The sequence below is a fragment of the Rhinolophus sinicus genome, linkage group LG11 (assembly GCF_036562045.2).
Source record: "Rhinolophus sinicus isolate RSC01 linkage group LG11, ASM3656204v1, whole genome shotgun sequence".
Taxonomy (NCBI): Eukaryota; Metazoa; Chordata; class Mammalia; order Chiroptera; family Rhinolophidae; genus Rhinolophus; species Rhinolophus sinicus.
The window spans coordinates 16,388,904-16,407,478 of NC_133760.1; the positions used below are offsets into that span (position 1 = coordinate 16,388,904).

The 18,575-nt window shown below is 41.0% G+C and overlaps 1 protein-coding gene and 1 long non-coding RNA gene across 2 annotated transcripts; one reads left to right on the top strand and one right to left on the bottom strand.

Annotated features, from left to right (window-relative positions):
* Window positions 1–672: 672 nt before the first annotated feature.
* NUDT19 (nudix hydrolase 19) lies at window positions 673–9,939 on the bottom strand. Its single transcript, XM_019742719.2, has 3 exons — window positions 9,235–9,939; window positions 4,152–4,359; window positions 673–3,314 (listed from the first exon to the last, which is right to left on the bottom strand). Exons 1-3 carry the CDS (start codon window positions 9,937–9,939, stop codon window positions 3,106–3,108), a joined length of 1,122 nt encoding a protein of 373 aa, XP_019598278.2. The 3' UTR covers window positions 673–3,105.
* LOC141567462 (uncharacterized) lies at window positions 9,926–14,034 on the top strand. The gene is made up of 2 exons (XR_012490101.1): window positions 9,926–10,062; window positions 13,504–14,034. It is a non-coding gene; the product is annotated as an uncharacterized LOC141567462 (long non-coding RNA).
* The last annotated feature ends 4,541 nt before the right edge of the window (window positions 14,035–18,575 follow it).

Genomic DNA, 18,575 nt, shown 5'->3' on the forward strand with positions numbered 1-18,575 from the left:
ATAATGCTTTTCTTCTATTCTAGAATTTTCTTTTAGACAGGCCATAATCCACATATTGGGTGCCCATCCTCAACTGTTTTTCTGAGGCTGCAGTAACAGAGGGACTCAAGAATAAACCAAGGTAGCTGCTCCAGGTGTCACCATTTCCAGCAAGTGAGAAGGGAAAGTAGAGGGCCAGCAATTTCATTTTTAAAGGATGTGACTTGGAAATTGCTTACATCACTCAAAGAGAGAAGAGGATCTGAGAACAAGTATTGAAGGACTCTAACATCTAAAGGTCAGTTTGAGGAGAAGAAATTAATGAAGACAGAGGAGGAACGGCTAAGGGGAAGCAAGGAGGAGTGGAAAATTGTCAAAAGTTACAGAGAGGTTGAAAAGATAGAAGTTTGAGGAGAGAGGAGAAACTATGAAATAACTAAAAAAAAAAGAAATAACTACATGTGCTTAAATGTGAGGGCTACACACACACACAAACACATATAAATCAGCACTCAGAAGAGAGGAAGTCCCCTTATATTTGAGTCCTTATTATATCTCCCATATTATAGGGCACTCCTATTTTTATTAGCAAAGAACTTTGAGGACATGTCAGCCTGAAATATTGATGCCAGATCAGTTTTGGATTCTTAAGGTCATCCAAAAGAATAAGCAAAAAAAGGTCAGCAATGAAAATGTATACCGACTTTGTATTTATTCCTGAATTCATTGATATAACTGAAGTTTCAGGAGCTTATACAGTATCATAGAAAACGAGTTTTCCTGGCTGCGCCCTGGGCAAGACGGCATGGAGAGGGATACCAGCATGGGCAGGAAGGAGGAGGGGTAGGGACAAATAATCAGCTTTCTGGCTTTCTGCTTCTGTATCTGAGGCCCAGGCAGCTTGAATATATGAAGGAAGACCATATGATAAATGCTACAACTAGCAAGCTGGGCTCTGAAACAACACACTCAGCTCATCAGGGCAGCCCTATTATTTTTGGTTAGGGTATCACCACAAGTAGGAAATCATGTGACAGCGTCCCACAAGGAATTCTTGGAAGGAGACAAGTTTCATTCACATTGAAAACAACAAAAAATAGATCTTTATGAAGAAAACCCAGTCATATTACTTTCTCACTACATCTCCTAAAATCACCCACTTAGCCATGTAACTGGCAAAAAGGGTGCATGGCCAGGAGTGTTGGGAAAGTCCGCATCCTGCACAGTCGTTCAACCCTCCCTTGGCTGCATAAGAATGGGCTTTGGGCCTGGGAACACTTCCTTACCAAAACATCGAGTCCTCACAGCCTATGCTGGACTTGTCACCTGTGTGGAACTATCTTTCCCTGTTTCAGACTCAATGTGTGCTCCTTTGCTCTTCTGCTTAAGTACGTGCATCCTATGGCACCTGGACAACCCCACTGTTATGTCTGTCCCCTACAGGGAAGAGGTGGCGTCCTTCTACTGCATCACAAGAGGGATGTGAGCAGGCCAATTGTCTTGTGTTGGCTGCAGGGAGGGGACCTGCTGGCAATGGGTAACCACCGTGCACTGCTAGAGTTGATCTTGCTCTGCCTCTTCTCTATGTGAGTAAAGCATTGTTCCATCCAATGCTTGGCTCTGTTGTGGTCTCCTTGGTGATTATACTACTAAGATGCAAATGGGCAGAAGTGTTCAGATATCTGCTTTTGGTGACAGGCAACAAATGTCACTTGCTTGACAATCAGGTTCCATTCTTGGATGTAGCACTAACTATGTGAATCTGTTTCTCAGTTTTCTCAATGGAAAAACTGCAGTGTTCAATGAGGTTCCTTCCAGCTATATAACAATTCCATTTTCTGTAAGAATGAAAGAAAATATTATATAATATTATATATTATGCCCAAGGCCAAAAGTCAGTAAGAACTTTTGACCAGATAGAATGCTAACAGTATCTGTGCTTCTCAAAATTTACATATTAGAGTCATTTATTGAAGAAAATAGATTTTACTCTAGATCAGTTTCTCAACCTTGGCCAGATAATTCCTTGCTGGGAAGGCTGTCCTATGTATTGGGGGATACTTAACTGTATCCCTGGCCTCTCCCACTAGATGGTAGTAGCACCTCACTCTTAGCTGTGACAACCAAAAAATTATTCTAGACGTTTCCAGATGTCTCCTGAAGGGCAAAAGTGCCCCGGGTGAAGAACCACTGATCTAGATGTATTCTTCTAATCAGAATTAAATAATACACATAAACTTTATTCATCAATACTTCTATTTTATAAGTAGAAAAACTAAGACATTTCATGAAAAAATAAATCTATCGTACAAAGCATAATGTGTCAGACCCGAAATACAATTGGTGTTTAACCATTTCCTATCTTTAATCAATAAACAATATTCCTCTTAACAGGTGAAAAACTTACCCATATTAAAAATACTGAAAATAAACATCATTAATAAACACCATTAAATGATGAATAATTCTACATTTCTCTAAGCTCTTTGTTTCATTAACTAGTACTCCAGAGTAAAAATAGTTAATGCCTTTTGTTATGGATTCATATTTCTTTAAAATATTAACTAAAATAGGTTTCCATTTTCATAAACCTAATAACTAATGCCATTTGGTTTTAAACAGAACTGTATCTTAATGATCAAGCTAAATAATGACATCAAGCTAAATAATATTGAGAAAATAATGACATTGTCACTCAAAGGTCTTTTCAGTCTACTGTTCACCATGTAATCAGACACCCTTAAATTAACTCTAGCAGAAAGGTTAAGGAATTCATGGATCGATCTCCTAAGCACATCAAGGAAAATGCTAATACACTGGACATTTAAAAGAGAATTGCAGTAGAACAGCTTATTTAAACTTTTGATACTGAAAAAATACAGAGTGGAAACCATTGTGAATTTTTTTCTTCTCATTTTGATAAGATCCTTAATACTTTATACCCGTGTGACACAGCAAGTTTTAAAGAATAAAACAAGCAAGAGAGATCCATAATATACCTGAAATATGAAAGACTGTACTATAACTTTACAGGCACAAAGTTAAGTTCCAAGCAAATCTAGTCAACCCTCATTATTCATCAGGACAATTTCAAGTGAAGTGGGCCAGCTTACAAATAAGGTAATACTACAAATGGCTCTTATTTACTACATAGTTCTTAGGAAAAACATGTTTATTCTTCGACTGAACAGTCACATGGATACTATAAACATGATTCAGACTGTGTATCACTACTCGGTGAAATTTCTTGCCTTCCTTCATGATTTCTTCAGTCCTTTTTTCAGTGGTCAAAACATTTTCTAAAAAATCTGAATCTTCTAAGTACAGCTCATCTCCTGAAAAATATTTTAATTCCACAGTGTTATTTTATAAAGCATTCCAATATATTAGTGACACATAAATCAATGTTTTTTTTAAGTCTACTTCATGGGCTGGCCTGGTGGCTCAGGTGGTTGGAGCGCCATGTTCCTAATGCCAAGCTCACGGGTTCGATTCCCACATGGGCCAGTGAGCTGCGCCCTCTATAGCTAATATTGTGAACAACAGCTCTACTGGGAGCTGGCCAACGAATTCATTAGTGGTGGGATTTCATGTGTTTGGAACTGAGACAGTTGTTAAATAACCTTAATAGTTGTTAAATAACCTTAATATTATGAGCTTACTTCAGTTTCTTTCTTGTGTTTCCCCATTACCCAGCCAAGAATTTTATTTGGGTACATAAATATCTGACTCGTATTTTTTCATCATAAACTATAACTTTTATATAGTTCATGAGTCTCTTTGTCCTAGTCAATATTAATATTGGCCTTGATATCCATATATTTTTGGTGTTTCACATTGGGCTGCTCTAATAATTTTAAGGTTAAATTACAGAAATTATTATTTATACATCAAAATTACTAAATTATCCCACTGTATAGGATGAGTAACAAATATTGTCACTCTTGTGAGAACTGAGACAGGTAACCACAAATAACACAGGTCACAAAGCCCCACGCTACACTGCCACAAAATCTCCATCCTACACTTGCCCAACAACTGACCACCAACAAACTCCCTAATTCAAATAAACTGACAATTCACATGTTCTCGTAATTCAAAATTAAAATGTAGAAAAGATAAGCAAATTAAACGTGAATGCTAACAAAAGCCCTGATGCCTCGCTGACTTACCTGGTAAAAGCTGGATCCGCCCATCAGCAGTCAATAATGAGATGGGCAGCCATCTTTCCACCTCTTCCAATGCGAGATCCAAACAAAACTTGTGCAAGTCAGAGAGCGAGGCAAAGTTTTCGAGTCTTCTTATTTCATAGAATTGTGGGGGTGCCAACCAAATTTCTTTTGACACGAAGCTTTCAGTTGCCTCTGATGGAGATGACCACTGTGGAAGACAAAAGTAGGATACCCTGAGGTTTATTCCATAGACAGTGCAAGATTTGAGACTGTTCGATCAGTATGTAAGATCTAATTGAAGATATAAAATTAGTTCATTAACGTGCCTCGCTAGATTCCTCTGAGACAACATGAAAAGGTTTGGTGAAAAAGGCTCGGTTGATCCCCTAAGAGGTTAGTTATTGGGATACTGATCCTGAGAACTAGTAAATAAGCTGGGATAGATCACCAAGGGTTATCCTGTGAGCGTCATTCAGCATAAAAGGCAGGAGATGCTAAGAAGGTCATTCCCGAAGGAAAGAAGCCTCGGAAGTAAAAACTCATGGCAGCAGATTGAGAATTTAGAGCCCAGATTGTTCCTTCCATAAATAGGTGCCTTGGTTAGGCCCTGAGGATATGGTAGTGGACAAGACAAAGCTCTCTCAGGCCTATAGGGCCGTCAGCACCCAGAAATGTGAGATGTGTGCCACATGTTACAATGGGGGTAGAGTCAGGAACAGTAGTTTTCAGGAAGGTCAAGAGGCATGACTCAGGCTACAGCCCCAGGAATGTAGTAATAACAGTATCAACCAGCCAATGTTTGCCCATGTAACTTAAGGGGCCTCACTGCTGTGACCTACTCTCCTTCCCAAGCCTTCCTTCCATACACATAGATAAAAAGAGCTGATTCAACAAATATGGAATAACCCCAAATGTTTTTCTTGAACTGCTTTACTAGGGGAAAACTGATTTCCATGCCTAAATCCAGGGAGTTGAAGTTTATTTCTGCCTTGGCTAACTATATAGGCCAAAGTTTTATAAGCTTGTGTGTTCAGAAACCTGTTAAATCTTCAGTCTATGGGGCCAGCAATCTATGTTTAACAAGCACCCCAGATTATTCTGAAGTTGGTTGCATTTTGAAAACAAAGTTTGGGCCTCAAAGGACCACCCAATCTTTAAGTTATTTACAAAGCATTCTGCTTTGTCCATTCCATGTGAGTTCAGTGATAACAATTAAGACAAAGGGTTAAACAATAGGCATCAACCCATTTAATTTAACCTATTCAGGTTAGTCCAGACTATAGGTTAAAAGAATTTACCATTTATCAGTTACTTGTTACTAGTAAGGCACTGCTTCAAATACTTTACGTAAAAGAATTCAAGTCCTTAGGACAACTTGGCATACTGTCATTTTGTAAATGAAGAAACCCAGGCAGTTACTCTAACTAGAAAATTTGGGCTTTGGGTTCATGTGGGGAGTGGGGACTGGCTCTAAATTCCACTATTTCCAGTAGGTTTCAGAACCTCAGCACTATTGACACTTTAGGCCAGATAATTCTTTGTTGCTTGTCCTATGCACTAAAGGATGTTTAACAGCCTACCTGGGCTCTAGTAGAAACCAACAGAAGTCCCCGAGTTGTGACAACCAAAAATGTCTCCAGACATTGCCAAATGTACCTGGGGTGGGGTGGGGTGGGTAAATCATTCCCTATTGAGAACCACTAGCCTAGACCAGGTCAAGAATTATTTACTGGAACCTCCTCTTCCAGCCATGAGTGTTATAATTACCTTCCTCTGACATAATGTAAAAAATAGATTAGTGGACAAAATCTATAAAACCACCATTTTTGAACATTAAAAAATGTGGAATTGTACTATGTAACAAAAGAAAAACAAATGAGGTACACTCAGTAGAGTTCCAAGAGTTTCCAAGGCTTTCTGCCTAAAAGGAATCCCCAGTCTACACCACAGGGAGGGAGAACCTCATCAGAGTGTAGGAGGCTCATCGACTTAAAGAGACAAAGACCAGAGTTTGGAAAACTCATACAGGCTAGAATTTGGAAGACAATGTACGTGAGAGGAGAGAGCTACACAGAGTAGAGCTCCAGATACCTGTACAAAGTGCCTTTGAGTCTTCACTAAACACTAATCTATGCATGCATAAGGTGAAACCACATGACGTTCTTTTCTCAGGAATTATTGCTTTCCAATTACCTGGGAGCTTTAAGACTAACAATCCCAGGGCTCACCTAATGCAAGGAATTTTTCAAATTCCCTCCAACCCCAATGGAGAGGCCTTGCTGAATATAAGGGGCATTCTGTAGACCCCAGCAGGGTCACACATTAGAAGTGCAACTATTAGCCTTAGAATAAAGGCTACCATAGACCTACCCTAAAAACACTTAAAAAACAAACCTCAAAAGGATCAAGTTAATTTGCAGTAACTTAACTTCCTGCCAGATAAAGTCCATCGATCCTTAAAGGAATTTGACAAAAATCTAGTACTCGATTAAAAATCACAATATCCAACACCCAACCCAAAACTGCAAGAACCACAACAAAACAGGAAAATGTAACACATAGCTAGAACAAAAATCTATCATTAGAAACAGACCCCAAAATTACAGGGATAATGGAATTAGCAGAAAAGGACATTAAAACTGTTACAAGTACAGTCCATCCGCTCAAAGATGTAAAGGAAAGTATGAACATGATGAGAGAAATAGAAAATATTTAAAAAGAACTAAATGGAATTTCTAGAGATGAAAAATATCTGAAATGAAAAATACACTGGTGGGGGGTGGTCGGATGGCTCAGGTGGTTAGAGCACGAGCTCTTAACAAGAAGGTTGTCAGTTCAATTCCCACATGGGCCAGTGAACTGCACCCTCCACGACTAGGTTGAAAACATTGGCTGGAGCTTGGAGCTGAGCCACTGGTGGGCAACTGGTTGGCTCAGTGGTTAGAGCACAGTGCTCATAACACCAAGGTTGCTGGTTTGAGTCCCACATGGGCCAGTGAGCTGTGCCCTCCATAACTAGATTGAAAACAATGACTTGGAGCTGAGCTGTGCCCCTCACAGCTAGATTAAAAAACAAACAAACAAACAAAAAAACGACTTGACATCCTGGAAAAACATACTGGTCCCTAATATTCCCCAATTTAAAAATAACAATGATACACTGGTGGTACTTACAGCAGATTAAATGCTACATAAGAAAACAGAGAACTTGAAAACAGCAGTAGAATCTATTCAACAGAATCTATTCAAAATAAAGCATGGAGAGGAAAAAAGTTTGAAAAAAATGAACACGGTATGATGGGACATCACCAAATAGTCCAACATACATGTAGCTAGAGTCCCAGAAAATATCTAGAAGATAAAAAATATTTGAAGAAATATAAATAACAGAACAAAAAGAAAACCATGATCATAATCAAATTGCTGAATACCAGTGATTAGGAGGAAATATTTAAAGTAGACACACACCAAAAAAAACGAAAAAACTCCACAACACATTATGTACAGAGGAACAAAGATAAGAGTTAAAAGCAGACTTCTCATCAGAAAATTATGCTAACCAGAAAATAATGAAGCAACATCTTTAAGCACTGACAAAAACAAACAAAAAAAACCTGTCAACCTAGATTTCTATACACAGTCAAAATAGTTTTCAAAAAATGAAGACAAATAAATAGAGTATTTTTCAGATAAACAAAATTTAGAGGATGCATTGTCAGAAGATCTAAATACAAAACAGAGGAAGTTCTTTAAGCAGAAAGACACCAGATGTAGATCTAAATCTAGTGGAATGAAAGATGCCAAGAATGGTATATATATGCAGGAAAAAGAAAACATTTTCCCCCTTATTTTTACAGTCTTTAACTGTAAATGATTGTTTAAGGCAAAATAATCAGTGTATTGTAGAGTTTATAATAGCAATAAGAGTCAAATGTATGTAACAATAAGATGGTAGATTTGAAACTAACCTATTGATAATGATATTAAATATAAATTATCTAAACACTCCAATTGAAAGGCAGAAATTGTCTTATTGGATATAAAAGCAAGACTATATACTACCTATAAGAAACACACTTATAGGGCTGGCCCGGTGGCTCAGGCGGTTAGAGCTCCACACTTCTAACTCCAAAGGCTGCTGGTTCGACTCCCGCAAGGGATGGTGGGCTGTGTCCCCTGCAACTAGCAACGGCAACTGGACCTGGAGCTGAGTTGCGCCCTCCACAACTAAGACTGAAAGGACAACAACTTGACTTGGAAAAAAGTCCTGGAAGTACACACTGTTCCCCAATAAAGTCCTGTTTAAACACACACACACACACACACACTTATAAAGAAAAATGAAAGGTAGAGTGGCTATATTAATAGCAACGTAAATTTCAGATTTCAGAATAAGGAAAATCACCAGGGATAAAAAAGGATGTTTCATAATAAAGGGTCAATCCATCAGGCTTTAACAGCCCTAAATGTCTATGCAGCACCTTACACAAGGGAGCTTCAAAATACATGAAGCAAAACATGGTAAAACTGGAAAGAAAAAAGGCAAATCCACAATTATTCATTGAAGATTTAAACATTCCTCTCTCAGTACAGTTATTTGATGGAACAATAAAAATGCAAGACCTAAAACACAATAGGTATCAAGGAATTTAACTTGTCATTTTTACAAACACTCCATCAAACACAGAACATTCTTTTTAGGGGCAAAGCATACATTCACAAAAGTAGAGCATATTTGTGGCCATAAAACAAGTTTCAATAAATGTAAAAAGACTTAAGTCACATAAAGTATGTTCTCTGAGGAAATACAATTAAACTGCTGTGGGATGAAATGACTTAATCAATGTAAAGTGCTTAGAAGGGAGCCTCACGCCTAATCTGCGCTTCCCTCCGCTCCTGCGATGGGGAAGGGGGGAAAACACTTCACCAAGGTCCTGGCTTTGGCCTGCAGGGATGGGGGTCCGGCCACCGGGGTCTCGTGACCGTTCAGTCACTTATTGGCTGTACAGCCCTTATCCCGAGGTTCCGGGTGGGCCCTGGCCGCCAGCCGGGGTCCCTACTCGGCGCCGTGAGGTCGCCCTACCTTACAGCCCACCACCTCGGCCAAGTCTGGGTAGACCGGCGGCGGTTCACTCAAGCAACACAGGAAGAAGGTCGTGTTGTAGCGGCGACCACCACGTTGCATGAACGGTGTGAGCCAGACGCTCCAATCGTGCAGCGCCCAGATGTCCGGCGTGCAGTCGAGGTGCTCACAGAAGCGCAGGAACTGGCGCGGGTCGCGGTGGACTTGGGCGCGCCAGGCTGCCAGGCTCGGAGGCGGCGGGAGGGCGCGGGCCGGCTCGGGCGCAGCAGCGAGCGAGGCCCGGGGCCGCAGCAGCAGCACGCCGGCCTCCTCGAAGGTCTCCCGGATGGCGCAGATACGTAAGGCTACGTCATCCGGCAGCGCCCGGTCTGCGGCGTGTGTCCCCTCGGCGGGCAGCACCGGGAAGGTGCTGCGCGGGGGCGGTGAGGGGTTCAGGCTGAAGCGCGGCGGCTGGTGGTGCGGCGCGAAGAGGCTCAGCCAGTCGGCGGAGTAGTCTGCCGCGTCCAAAATGCCGCCGGGAAAGACGTACGCCCCCGGCAAGAAGCCTTGGCCCTGGGAACGCTGCAGCAGCAGCAGTCGGAAGCCCTCGGCGGGCGGCGGGGACAACGCGGGGGCGGCGGGGCCCCGGTGCGTCCAGCCCGCCGTTAGCAACACGCTGGCCGCCCGCCGCCAACTGCTCGGTCCCGACCGCAGGGGGCCGCTCATGGCGTTGCTTGGCTTCCGGCCTTCGGTTCTGGCGCGGCAGGAGCTCCTACGCACGGACCCCAGCGGTTTTTCAGGGCGTGAGGACCCAGACCCGTGTCTTGTAGGACAAACTCCAGGGGCTAGGTGAGTACCTGCAGATGGGCCTTCACCAACGCCGGCCTGTGGGAGGGGCGTGGCACGGGCAAGCACCGCCTCCAATGTCCTCGTTGCCAGCCTGGTCCCTTTCACGGGACAAGGGCTATCAGAGCCGCCTGAAAGGAGAACCACACCATCCTCACTCAGGACCAGGAGCAGGAATGCTTATGGGAGCACGTGACCTCGTGACCTCCCGTGGTAAAAGTGCGATGCAAACCCAGGGTTGGTGACACCTGCCCGACTAAAACCTGAGAACTAGGACTTTCTCCCTTATATTTGGGGTTGACACAAAGGCGTGTTTCCTTTTGAGGGGAGGAGGGAGTGTCCTAGAAGCAGGTGTCTGAGTTTTGAACCCCACACATGAACCCCATCAATGAGAAACTGATGGATAAGCCAGGTGCCAAATCAAATTTCTCACTGCTCAGCGTGAGTGTGAAAGGTCTTCCATGAATCCCTACTCCTCAGGGTAATCTGGTGTAGTGGACACCTTTTATTACCTAGGACCAGCCACCTTAAGCATCTTAAGCATATGATGATTTTTCACTTTCGGGGAGATGTTTAATTGAGGCCTAGAGATGGGAATTTCTGTTGCCTCCACATTTTCAGTGGCTGTAATACGAGGTGTGATCAAACAATATAGTGAATGTTTAAATAAAAAACATTTTATTACAGTAAAAGACAGTGCCATTAATCCCCCTCAAAATACTCCCCGTCACTTGGAACGCACTTACCCCATTGTTCTTGCCACTTTCTGAAGCAGTTCTGGAAGTCCTCTTTCGTGAGTGTCTTTAGTTGTGCTGTCGTGGCTGCCTTCATGTCCTGAATTAGTTTGACTTTGGGGAAGAGCGAGAAGTTGCACAGTGCCAGATCCAGTGAATAAGGTGGGTGAGAACACAGCACAATGTTTTTATTTAACAGAAATTGCCGTACACCAGAAGTGATGTGTGATGCGCAGCGTTGTCATTGTAGAGGATGATTTACGGCACACTTTAAAACACACCTTCTCTCAACCATAGCTCACGTTCTACTGACTGCACCAAACAAGTAGAAACTTGTCACACGCTGTTAACTAAAGTTCGAGGCACCGCTTCCCGTATTGAAGATCCTGCCTTTCCGTTGGATGGCACTCGGCAGCAGCATTCACTGTATTTTGTAATCACAATGGGAAGACTCCATGTCACACATTGCTTCTGGTATGGCAATTTCTGTCAAATAAAAATATTATAGTGTGTCCTCCTCCACCTTCTTCACTGGATCTGACACCATGCGGCTTCTGGCTCTTCCCCAAAGTCAAAATGACCATGAAAGGTAAACATTTTGAATCGCTTCCCTGCGGCTCTGCAAATTGTTTCAGAATCTATTGTAGATTCTGGGGTGGAACCCTGGAACCTGCATTTTTAACAACTCCCGACTCCCAGGTTCTAGTGCTATGAGCCATGGGAAGCCATGAATTCAGTCACAGTGACATGATCAAATGCATATCTTCAAAGGTCATCTTGACAGCAGCATGGTAACTCAGTTGATTGGGACTGGACTGGAAGCCCTGGAATGTGCTAGGCATGAAATAATGAGGGCCTAAACTAGGAGAGTGGTTGTAGAGAAGGGAATGATTCAGAGAATATTTAGGAGATAGACTTGATGTGATGTAGTAATCGGTTGAATATGCAGAGCAAGGGAGAGGAAAGAGTTAAGTTTCTATAAAAGCTCTAGGGAGATTGAAGTATCTATTAGTCAAACCTGGGAGTAATAATACTAGTATTTACTAAGCACTTACTGTGTGTGAGGCACTAGCAACTTTGAGTATTAGCTGTATAATCCTCACAAAACCCTATAAGGTGGAAATAGCTATTGCCATTTTACAGATAAGAAATTCACAAAGGGGTTAAGTATCTTAAGAAAGAACACACACTTCACTATAAAATAACACCATGGTTTTATAGGTATAAATGTTGCTTTCTATATCCACTGGTTTTCTCAAAGGCTGGTCATTCCTGAGTGAGCTGACCAGGTCCTGCAGTGCATGGCAAAGTGGTACAGTGCCACTTTATGGATGTATCCAGAGATCACATCCTATAACCTCATTTATCGGAACTGTAGCCAAGAACCAGAACAGAAGCAAAGAGCAGACCCTGAGCCGCAAAAAGGATAGAAATATATTCAAATCTAATGTGTCTGCTCAGAGGAAAAATTAATTTATGGACATATTGCTTCTCTATTGCTATTAATAGATTCTTCTAAAACTTGGTGGCTTAAAAAAATAAACATTATCTCACAGTTTCTATGAATCAGGAATTTGAGAGTATCTTAGCTAGGTGGTTCTGACTCAGTGTCTCCCATGAGATTGTGGCCAGCAGGTCAGCCAGGGCTTGACTGGGGACTGAGGGATCCATTTGTAACAATGGCTCAGTCACATGGCTAAACAATATGATATACTTTCTCTTCATATGTATAACTTTATTATGACAAAAATACCAGAAGATTGTCTAAGATATTTAAAAAGTGGAAAAATTATCTGTAATGCCTGTCACAAAAGATTAAGAATTAGGGCGGGCCCGGTGGCTCAGGTGGTTGGAGCGCCATGCTTCTAACACTGAGATCGCAGGTTCGATTCCCACATGGGCCAGTGAGCTGCGCCCTCTACAGCTAAGATTGTGAACAACGGCTCTCCCTGGAGTTGGGGTGCCATGAGCAGCCGGAGGTTGGCGCCGGCCAAGAGCTGCCATGGGGCTGCCGTGTGCCTGGCGACCTACTGCCTCAGCCGGGGGGAGCGCAAGGCTCATAGTACCAGCAGGGGTCAGGGAGCTGTGTCCACACAACTAGACTGAGAAACAACGGCTTGAACCAGAGTGGGGGAGGGGGATGTGAGGCAGAAGAAGGGGGGAAAAGATTAAGAGTTTGAAAAAAGAAAAAACCTCCAATTGTGTAGAAAAATTGGCAAAAGATATGAAAAAACAGTTCACTGTGATTTATTGTATTTAAGGTCCCACAGCCAACAACTGTCACAATCTCTCACCAAATATACCAGCATGTTCTCAGAGTGCCCTGCCCAGCCCTGTTCTTCTAGAGGCCCAGTGCCACCTACCCTCGGCATAACAGTAAATATACACAGCCCTCCAGTAAATATACACAGACTTCCCCTACTAGTGCTAGCAATTATGTGCCACTTGGTCACAAGACAGTTACCATGTTGATGACAACAGTTGCTCACTTCATAGCTAAGGACAGTTGACTCTTCATTCTTATGTTCTACTGGTCCTTCCCAGCTATCTTTACAATAAGAAATTTCCTTATTTGAATTATTAGCATATGCATACTCCTGAAAAAAATGTTACAAACATGTTGCTTCTTACCTACAGTTCCAAGTGGACTTTTATTGCAGTCTCTTATTCAGCGAGCCCAAATTCATTTCTGTTATCCATTACTTATCAGGTTTTTCAGGTGAAAAACAAAGCAAGAGAAAGCAATCTGCAGAGCTAGCCATGGAGAAATGACTTCGGCTTGGAGACTCAACAGTAAGAGGAGAGTTTGTTCCACCTGCCTGGAAGCCAAGGCACAGCACTGCCATGAAAACAAAATCGACCTATGAATGACCAGTAACATCCCATGCACCAAAAATCGCCACATAAAAATGATTTCTCAAAACCTTTTTCTGAGAAGGGTCTTTAAAAGGTTCACAACATTGTTTCCTCAAAAATGTATGGATTCCATTTATGTGCCATTCTCGGAAAGGCAAAACTATAGGGACAGAAATCAGATTGGTGGTTGCTAGAGCGTGGGGTGGGAGGAAAGGACATGGGGAACTTTGGGGGGGCGGGGGGGGGGTGATGGCAACATTCTATATCTTGACTGGGGTGGTGGTTACATGATTGTATACATTTGTCAAAACTCAAAACCCACACACCTAAAAAGGGTGAATGTTACTGTATTTAAATTATACCTCAATAAATTTGACTTTACAGATGTATGGATTCCCACTTCTGCATCCACCTGAATTTCCCTCTGTAACCTTGACCTTATTACATACCTTCTCTCATTTAACAAGATTGTCTAGCTTTAATCTTCAAATTGATTTTTAGCAAATTTTACCTAAGTTACAGAAAGTAAAATGTTTTCATATATGTTGGTTCTTTTGCCAACCATCCCATTTTTCAGACTTATGAAATATTATAATAAATAATAACAGTAGTGGCAGCCAACATTTATTGAGCCCTGTGCCTGGGAAAAAGTCTTATCTCAACATCCCTATGCCGTTTACCCTGTTACTCCCATTGTAAAGATAAGGCAATTGAGGGCAAAGATATTAAGGCACTTCTTCAATGGGTTCGGATCAGAACTTAGGTGTACCTTATTCATAGGCAGTGCCCTTAACCTTTATGCTATTCTGTCTTGATGCTGTATTTCAAAACATGCTTCTGGTTCCCCGGGTTAAGATTCCTGAAGTGTTTTGCTTTGTTTTGGGGAGGAAGGTCCTGAAGTTGTTTCTCATTACAACTGAGGCCTTAACTGTTAAAATGTGTATTTTAATAACAACATTTTCTAGGTGATAAGAGCATTCAAATTTTTATTGTAAAAATAATATAACACTAAATAAAAATATTGAAAAACACCATTCATAATCCCACCATCTTAACAAATATTTTCATTTATGTATATTTCCTTATAGATCTTCTCTATATGCTTAACACATACATGCAAGCAGGGACACTCAACTTTGCCTTCTGGCAACAGCATATTAAAAGGACTTTTCACAATCATTTTGCCAACAGGAGCTCTCAATTGGCCTATTTATGTCTGTCAGATAAGCCTTAAGGTTATACACTTCTACACTTACACACCAAAGAACAAGAATGCCCAAGATCTTACAGTACTGCAATGAAAACAGAATCCTCTGTGGAATGAGATGAAAATAAGTAAATAAAAGGAGTGCTTTTCCAGAAATCCATCTGGTGTTCATAGACACAGGGCTGCAGCATGTGGTCAGTTCCTGCCCTTTTGGTCGATTCCCAAGAGTCAAAGAAACAGTATTTGAATATGACTTTGATCTGTGGTGACCACAGCCAAAGATCGTTCATGTGGAGAAATACTATTTTTCCCGGATTCCATCCTGTGTTAAAAGATGAGTATAATCGTATTGTAGAAAAGCACTTGGAGATTTATAATCCTGGAGTATTTCTGACCATCTTTTTATGTAATGAAATTTTATGTAATGAAATCTGTGAAGGGTAAATGGGTTGATCAGGACATTCAGTTCAAAAGTGCATAAAGAAGATTAAGAATTTTTTTTTGAAATTTTATAAGTTTATTTGAGTCAAACTGACAATAGATGGAGGGGAACAAGATCTCAAATGCTCCCCAAAATATTTTTTTAAATCACAATCGTTGATAACTGAATCATTTGAGGGTGCCTTTTCTAACAAAGTTATAAATGTTGCAATTTATCTTTAATTTTTTACTTATTAATAAACATTTTAGTTAGAAGTGTCATTCAAATAGTAGACCCAAATTCCACGTTGGACCTGATGCCATATATAAAACAACCCATGCTATGCTCAGGTTCTCCAACCTCAAGCAGCCAATGTAGTTACAGTTCTGAGGGCAACAGGTTACTTAAAGAATAGGATTCTCCCAGTCTCCATGACAAATGACAGGTTTTCACATTAGTAATTTACTGGAATCAGTTTAGGTGGTCTGACAAGAAACTAATAAATACTAGGCTTTCTTGAACTTAGACGAGTCTGAATTTAAATTCCTAATCTAATTTAAATACTATAAGCATTTACACAAATTTGCTTTCAAGTCCATCCACTAATTCTGATATGGACTAAAATCACAGTAAGCTCAGTTCATTCTGATTTTTAAAATTCATACAGAATTTTACCAACAGACTAACTTTAGACCATCACCACCAAACTGTAAGATTCCATTTCAATATGCACCCAAAATAATCCAAACAAACAAAATAACCCTTTCTTGTTTAACTGCATTCTGTTAAATGTTTTGAGCTCTGGAAGGGATCTTTGAGCTAATCAGTCAGGACCCCCTCATTTCACAAATGAGGGGAGTGAGGCACAGGGAGGTCAGTGACGCGTCTGAGGTGCTTGGAGAGAGAGGCCGCTGCAGCTGCTCAGGCCCTGTCCCAGGAGGCACATCCTAAGGGAACGCAGAGGCCAGGCCTATAGCACTTGATTTCTCAGACTGACATACAGGCTCACACTCTGGTGCTCACACCCCTAACACGCATTCAGTACAGAACAGAGAACTACATTCTGAAAAACAACCAAATAGCGACAAACATACCAGTGTGCACACTGAAAAGGAAAACGCTGCATTATCAGCATCTTCATGCAAACCAGAACTCTGTTCAACCAAACCTACTTTTTAGATACTTGATATCACACACCTCTTATGCAGCTTACTGTAAACCTTAGGTAAACCATGAAGCTTGTGCTCTAATTTTATTTACCAATAATATTTTAGTATAAGTTCTTAGAGCACATAAAAGGGAATTTGCCAGCAGGTATTTTTTTCCTACAAACATTATTAGTTTTATGTGTGTGTGTGTGTGTTTAACTAATAGCAGTAGTTCAAAGTTCCCATGATACGTGCCTTGACATTCCAAGTTCTTGTCAATATCAGATAAAGGTGTCCTGTTTTTCCAAAAGAGAAGCCAATGATGATACAGGTATTTAACTTCACAAGAGATTTATAATAGTATTTTACTTTGGAAGCAAAGATCTATCCTTTAACTTGTACCTTTAATTTGGGAAAGCAAATATTCTCTGTCATAGACTTTAACATTGACCTCTTTATATATATCCCATAGTAAGCATTTTGAATTTTTGTTTTTTTCTCACGTATCAGAGTATAGCCTCATACCAAATGTTTTTAGAAAATTAGTAACTTTTATATCAAACATCTAAATTGAATCAGTCTTCTATCAGAAAGAAATCTCTTGAATTATATATATAAATGAGAGCAGAGAGATAGAGAGCAGACTATTGCTCAAGCAGAAAGTGATTTTGCTTGCATCACATAGCAAAAGTTCTATTAGGCAATGTTATATTAATAGCTCCAAATAATGCCAAATATCCCTAATGTTTAAAATTTTCAAACTCAGATTTGTTTACGTTAATAGGCCCACAGAATAAATGTTTATTGTAATTCAGCTTTTTTGTTTTTGCAACATTTTATCACTAAATTCAGTGAGTAGAGGACTCTTGGAATCAAGAACACCTCTGATTGCACATACGATAACTCCCCAAAGCTCTGCCACGTGGATGGAGTGACAACAAAGAAATGTGACTGCCCCAATTGCTCTCTGAATTACACAACTTCTGATGGGTTGTTTCTTTAACAGGTTGTGCTTAACAATTTGTTTTTTCATGAACCAAAACACCTTAATAAGAACAGAGAGTCACAGTCCTAGAAAGAGAAGAATCTATTTAAGGCTTGGTTTTTAGGGATATTTTCCAACACTGTGTCACTAAATGCCCCAGCCTCCTCTTGCCTGAGATGAGTCTTTGGGGAAGGTGACAGAGATTCCATGTTGTGTGTGAGAAGAGGAAGAGGAGAGTTAGACAACGTTGTCATCTTTGAAGTTACGCTGGGCAGTCAGATGCAAAAGAATTTGAGGTTGGACCCTACTCAGATTCACCCAGACAGGATGGGGCAGGGGGTTCCTTTCAATTAGTTATTGTCATAAAATTTTTAATCAGCTTAAGACCTTGTGGGTATTTTAAAACCATTATCACAGACACATGCAAACAGACCTCATATTCTAACGTACTGGAAACTGTGTGCAGGAGGAGTGGGAGTGGGCTGGGCTGGGAGGGTGGCCCTTAGGACTGGGTGCCCAGACAGCATTCCTGCTATTTGCCTCTGGCCCTTGGCCTTTGTGAAAAACTGCCAATTCCCTCCTCTTGGTCTCCTTTTTCACTTTTGGAGTAAAAAAGACAAAATAATAATCCTTGCAGTTTTCTGCCAAACCAAAGCCTCTGTTTTATTCCAAATTATTACCTTTAGAGTTAAATGCATCTCTTTTCTCAACAGATACCCGCTCTGGACCATAAGTGGGAGGTGGCAGCACTGTTCAGGCAAATTCCTGCCTGAGACCCAGCGTGTTTTCCACATTTCCTTATTTACTGACCAAGAAGGGCAGGGGCCACTTAATTTCTGTCATCTATATCTGTGGTTCCAATAGTTTTTGCTATGACCTCCTGCCTTCAAGAAGATCGGTTTTAAAAATAGATGCAGATGTATATTTAGTAACCAAAGTATGTAAGTAAAGACTGCTATATTTGACTCTTTGGCACGTATTAAATTTGTAGCCAAATGTCCTTTATAAAAAAAAACCCAGCTTTGATAATACACAGTGTGGTTATGCGATTTTTAATTCACACGATTGTTACGTTTAAAAAGCTTCCCCCCCTTCTTCCGCCTCCCCCTCCCCCACTTCGGTTCAAGCTGTTGTTTCTCAGCCTAGTTGTGTAGGACACAGCTCC

Bases quoted from the DNA above. Each gene is read 5' to 3' on its own strand.
- NUDT19 (XM_019742719.2), bottom strand. From the start codon at position 9,939: ATGAGCGGCCCCCTGCGGTCGGGACCGAGCAGTTGGCGGCGGGCGGCC. The intron at 4,360-9,234 runs GTAGGGCGACCT...TGTCTTCCACAG, and splicing joins CCGAGGTGGTGGGCTGTAAG to TGGTCATCTCCATCAGAGGC. The intron at 3,315-4,151 runs GTAAGTCAGCGA...AATATTTTTCAG, and splicing joins GCGGATCCAGCTTTTACCAG to GAGATGAGCTGTACTTAGAA.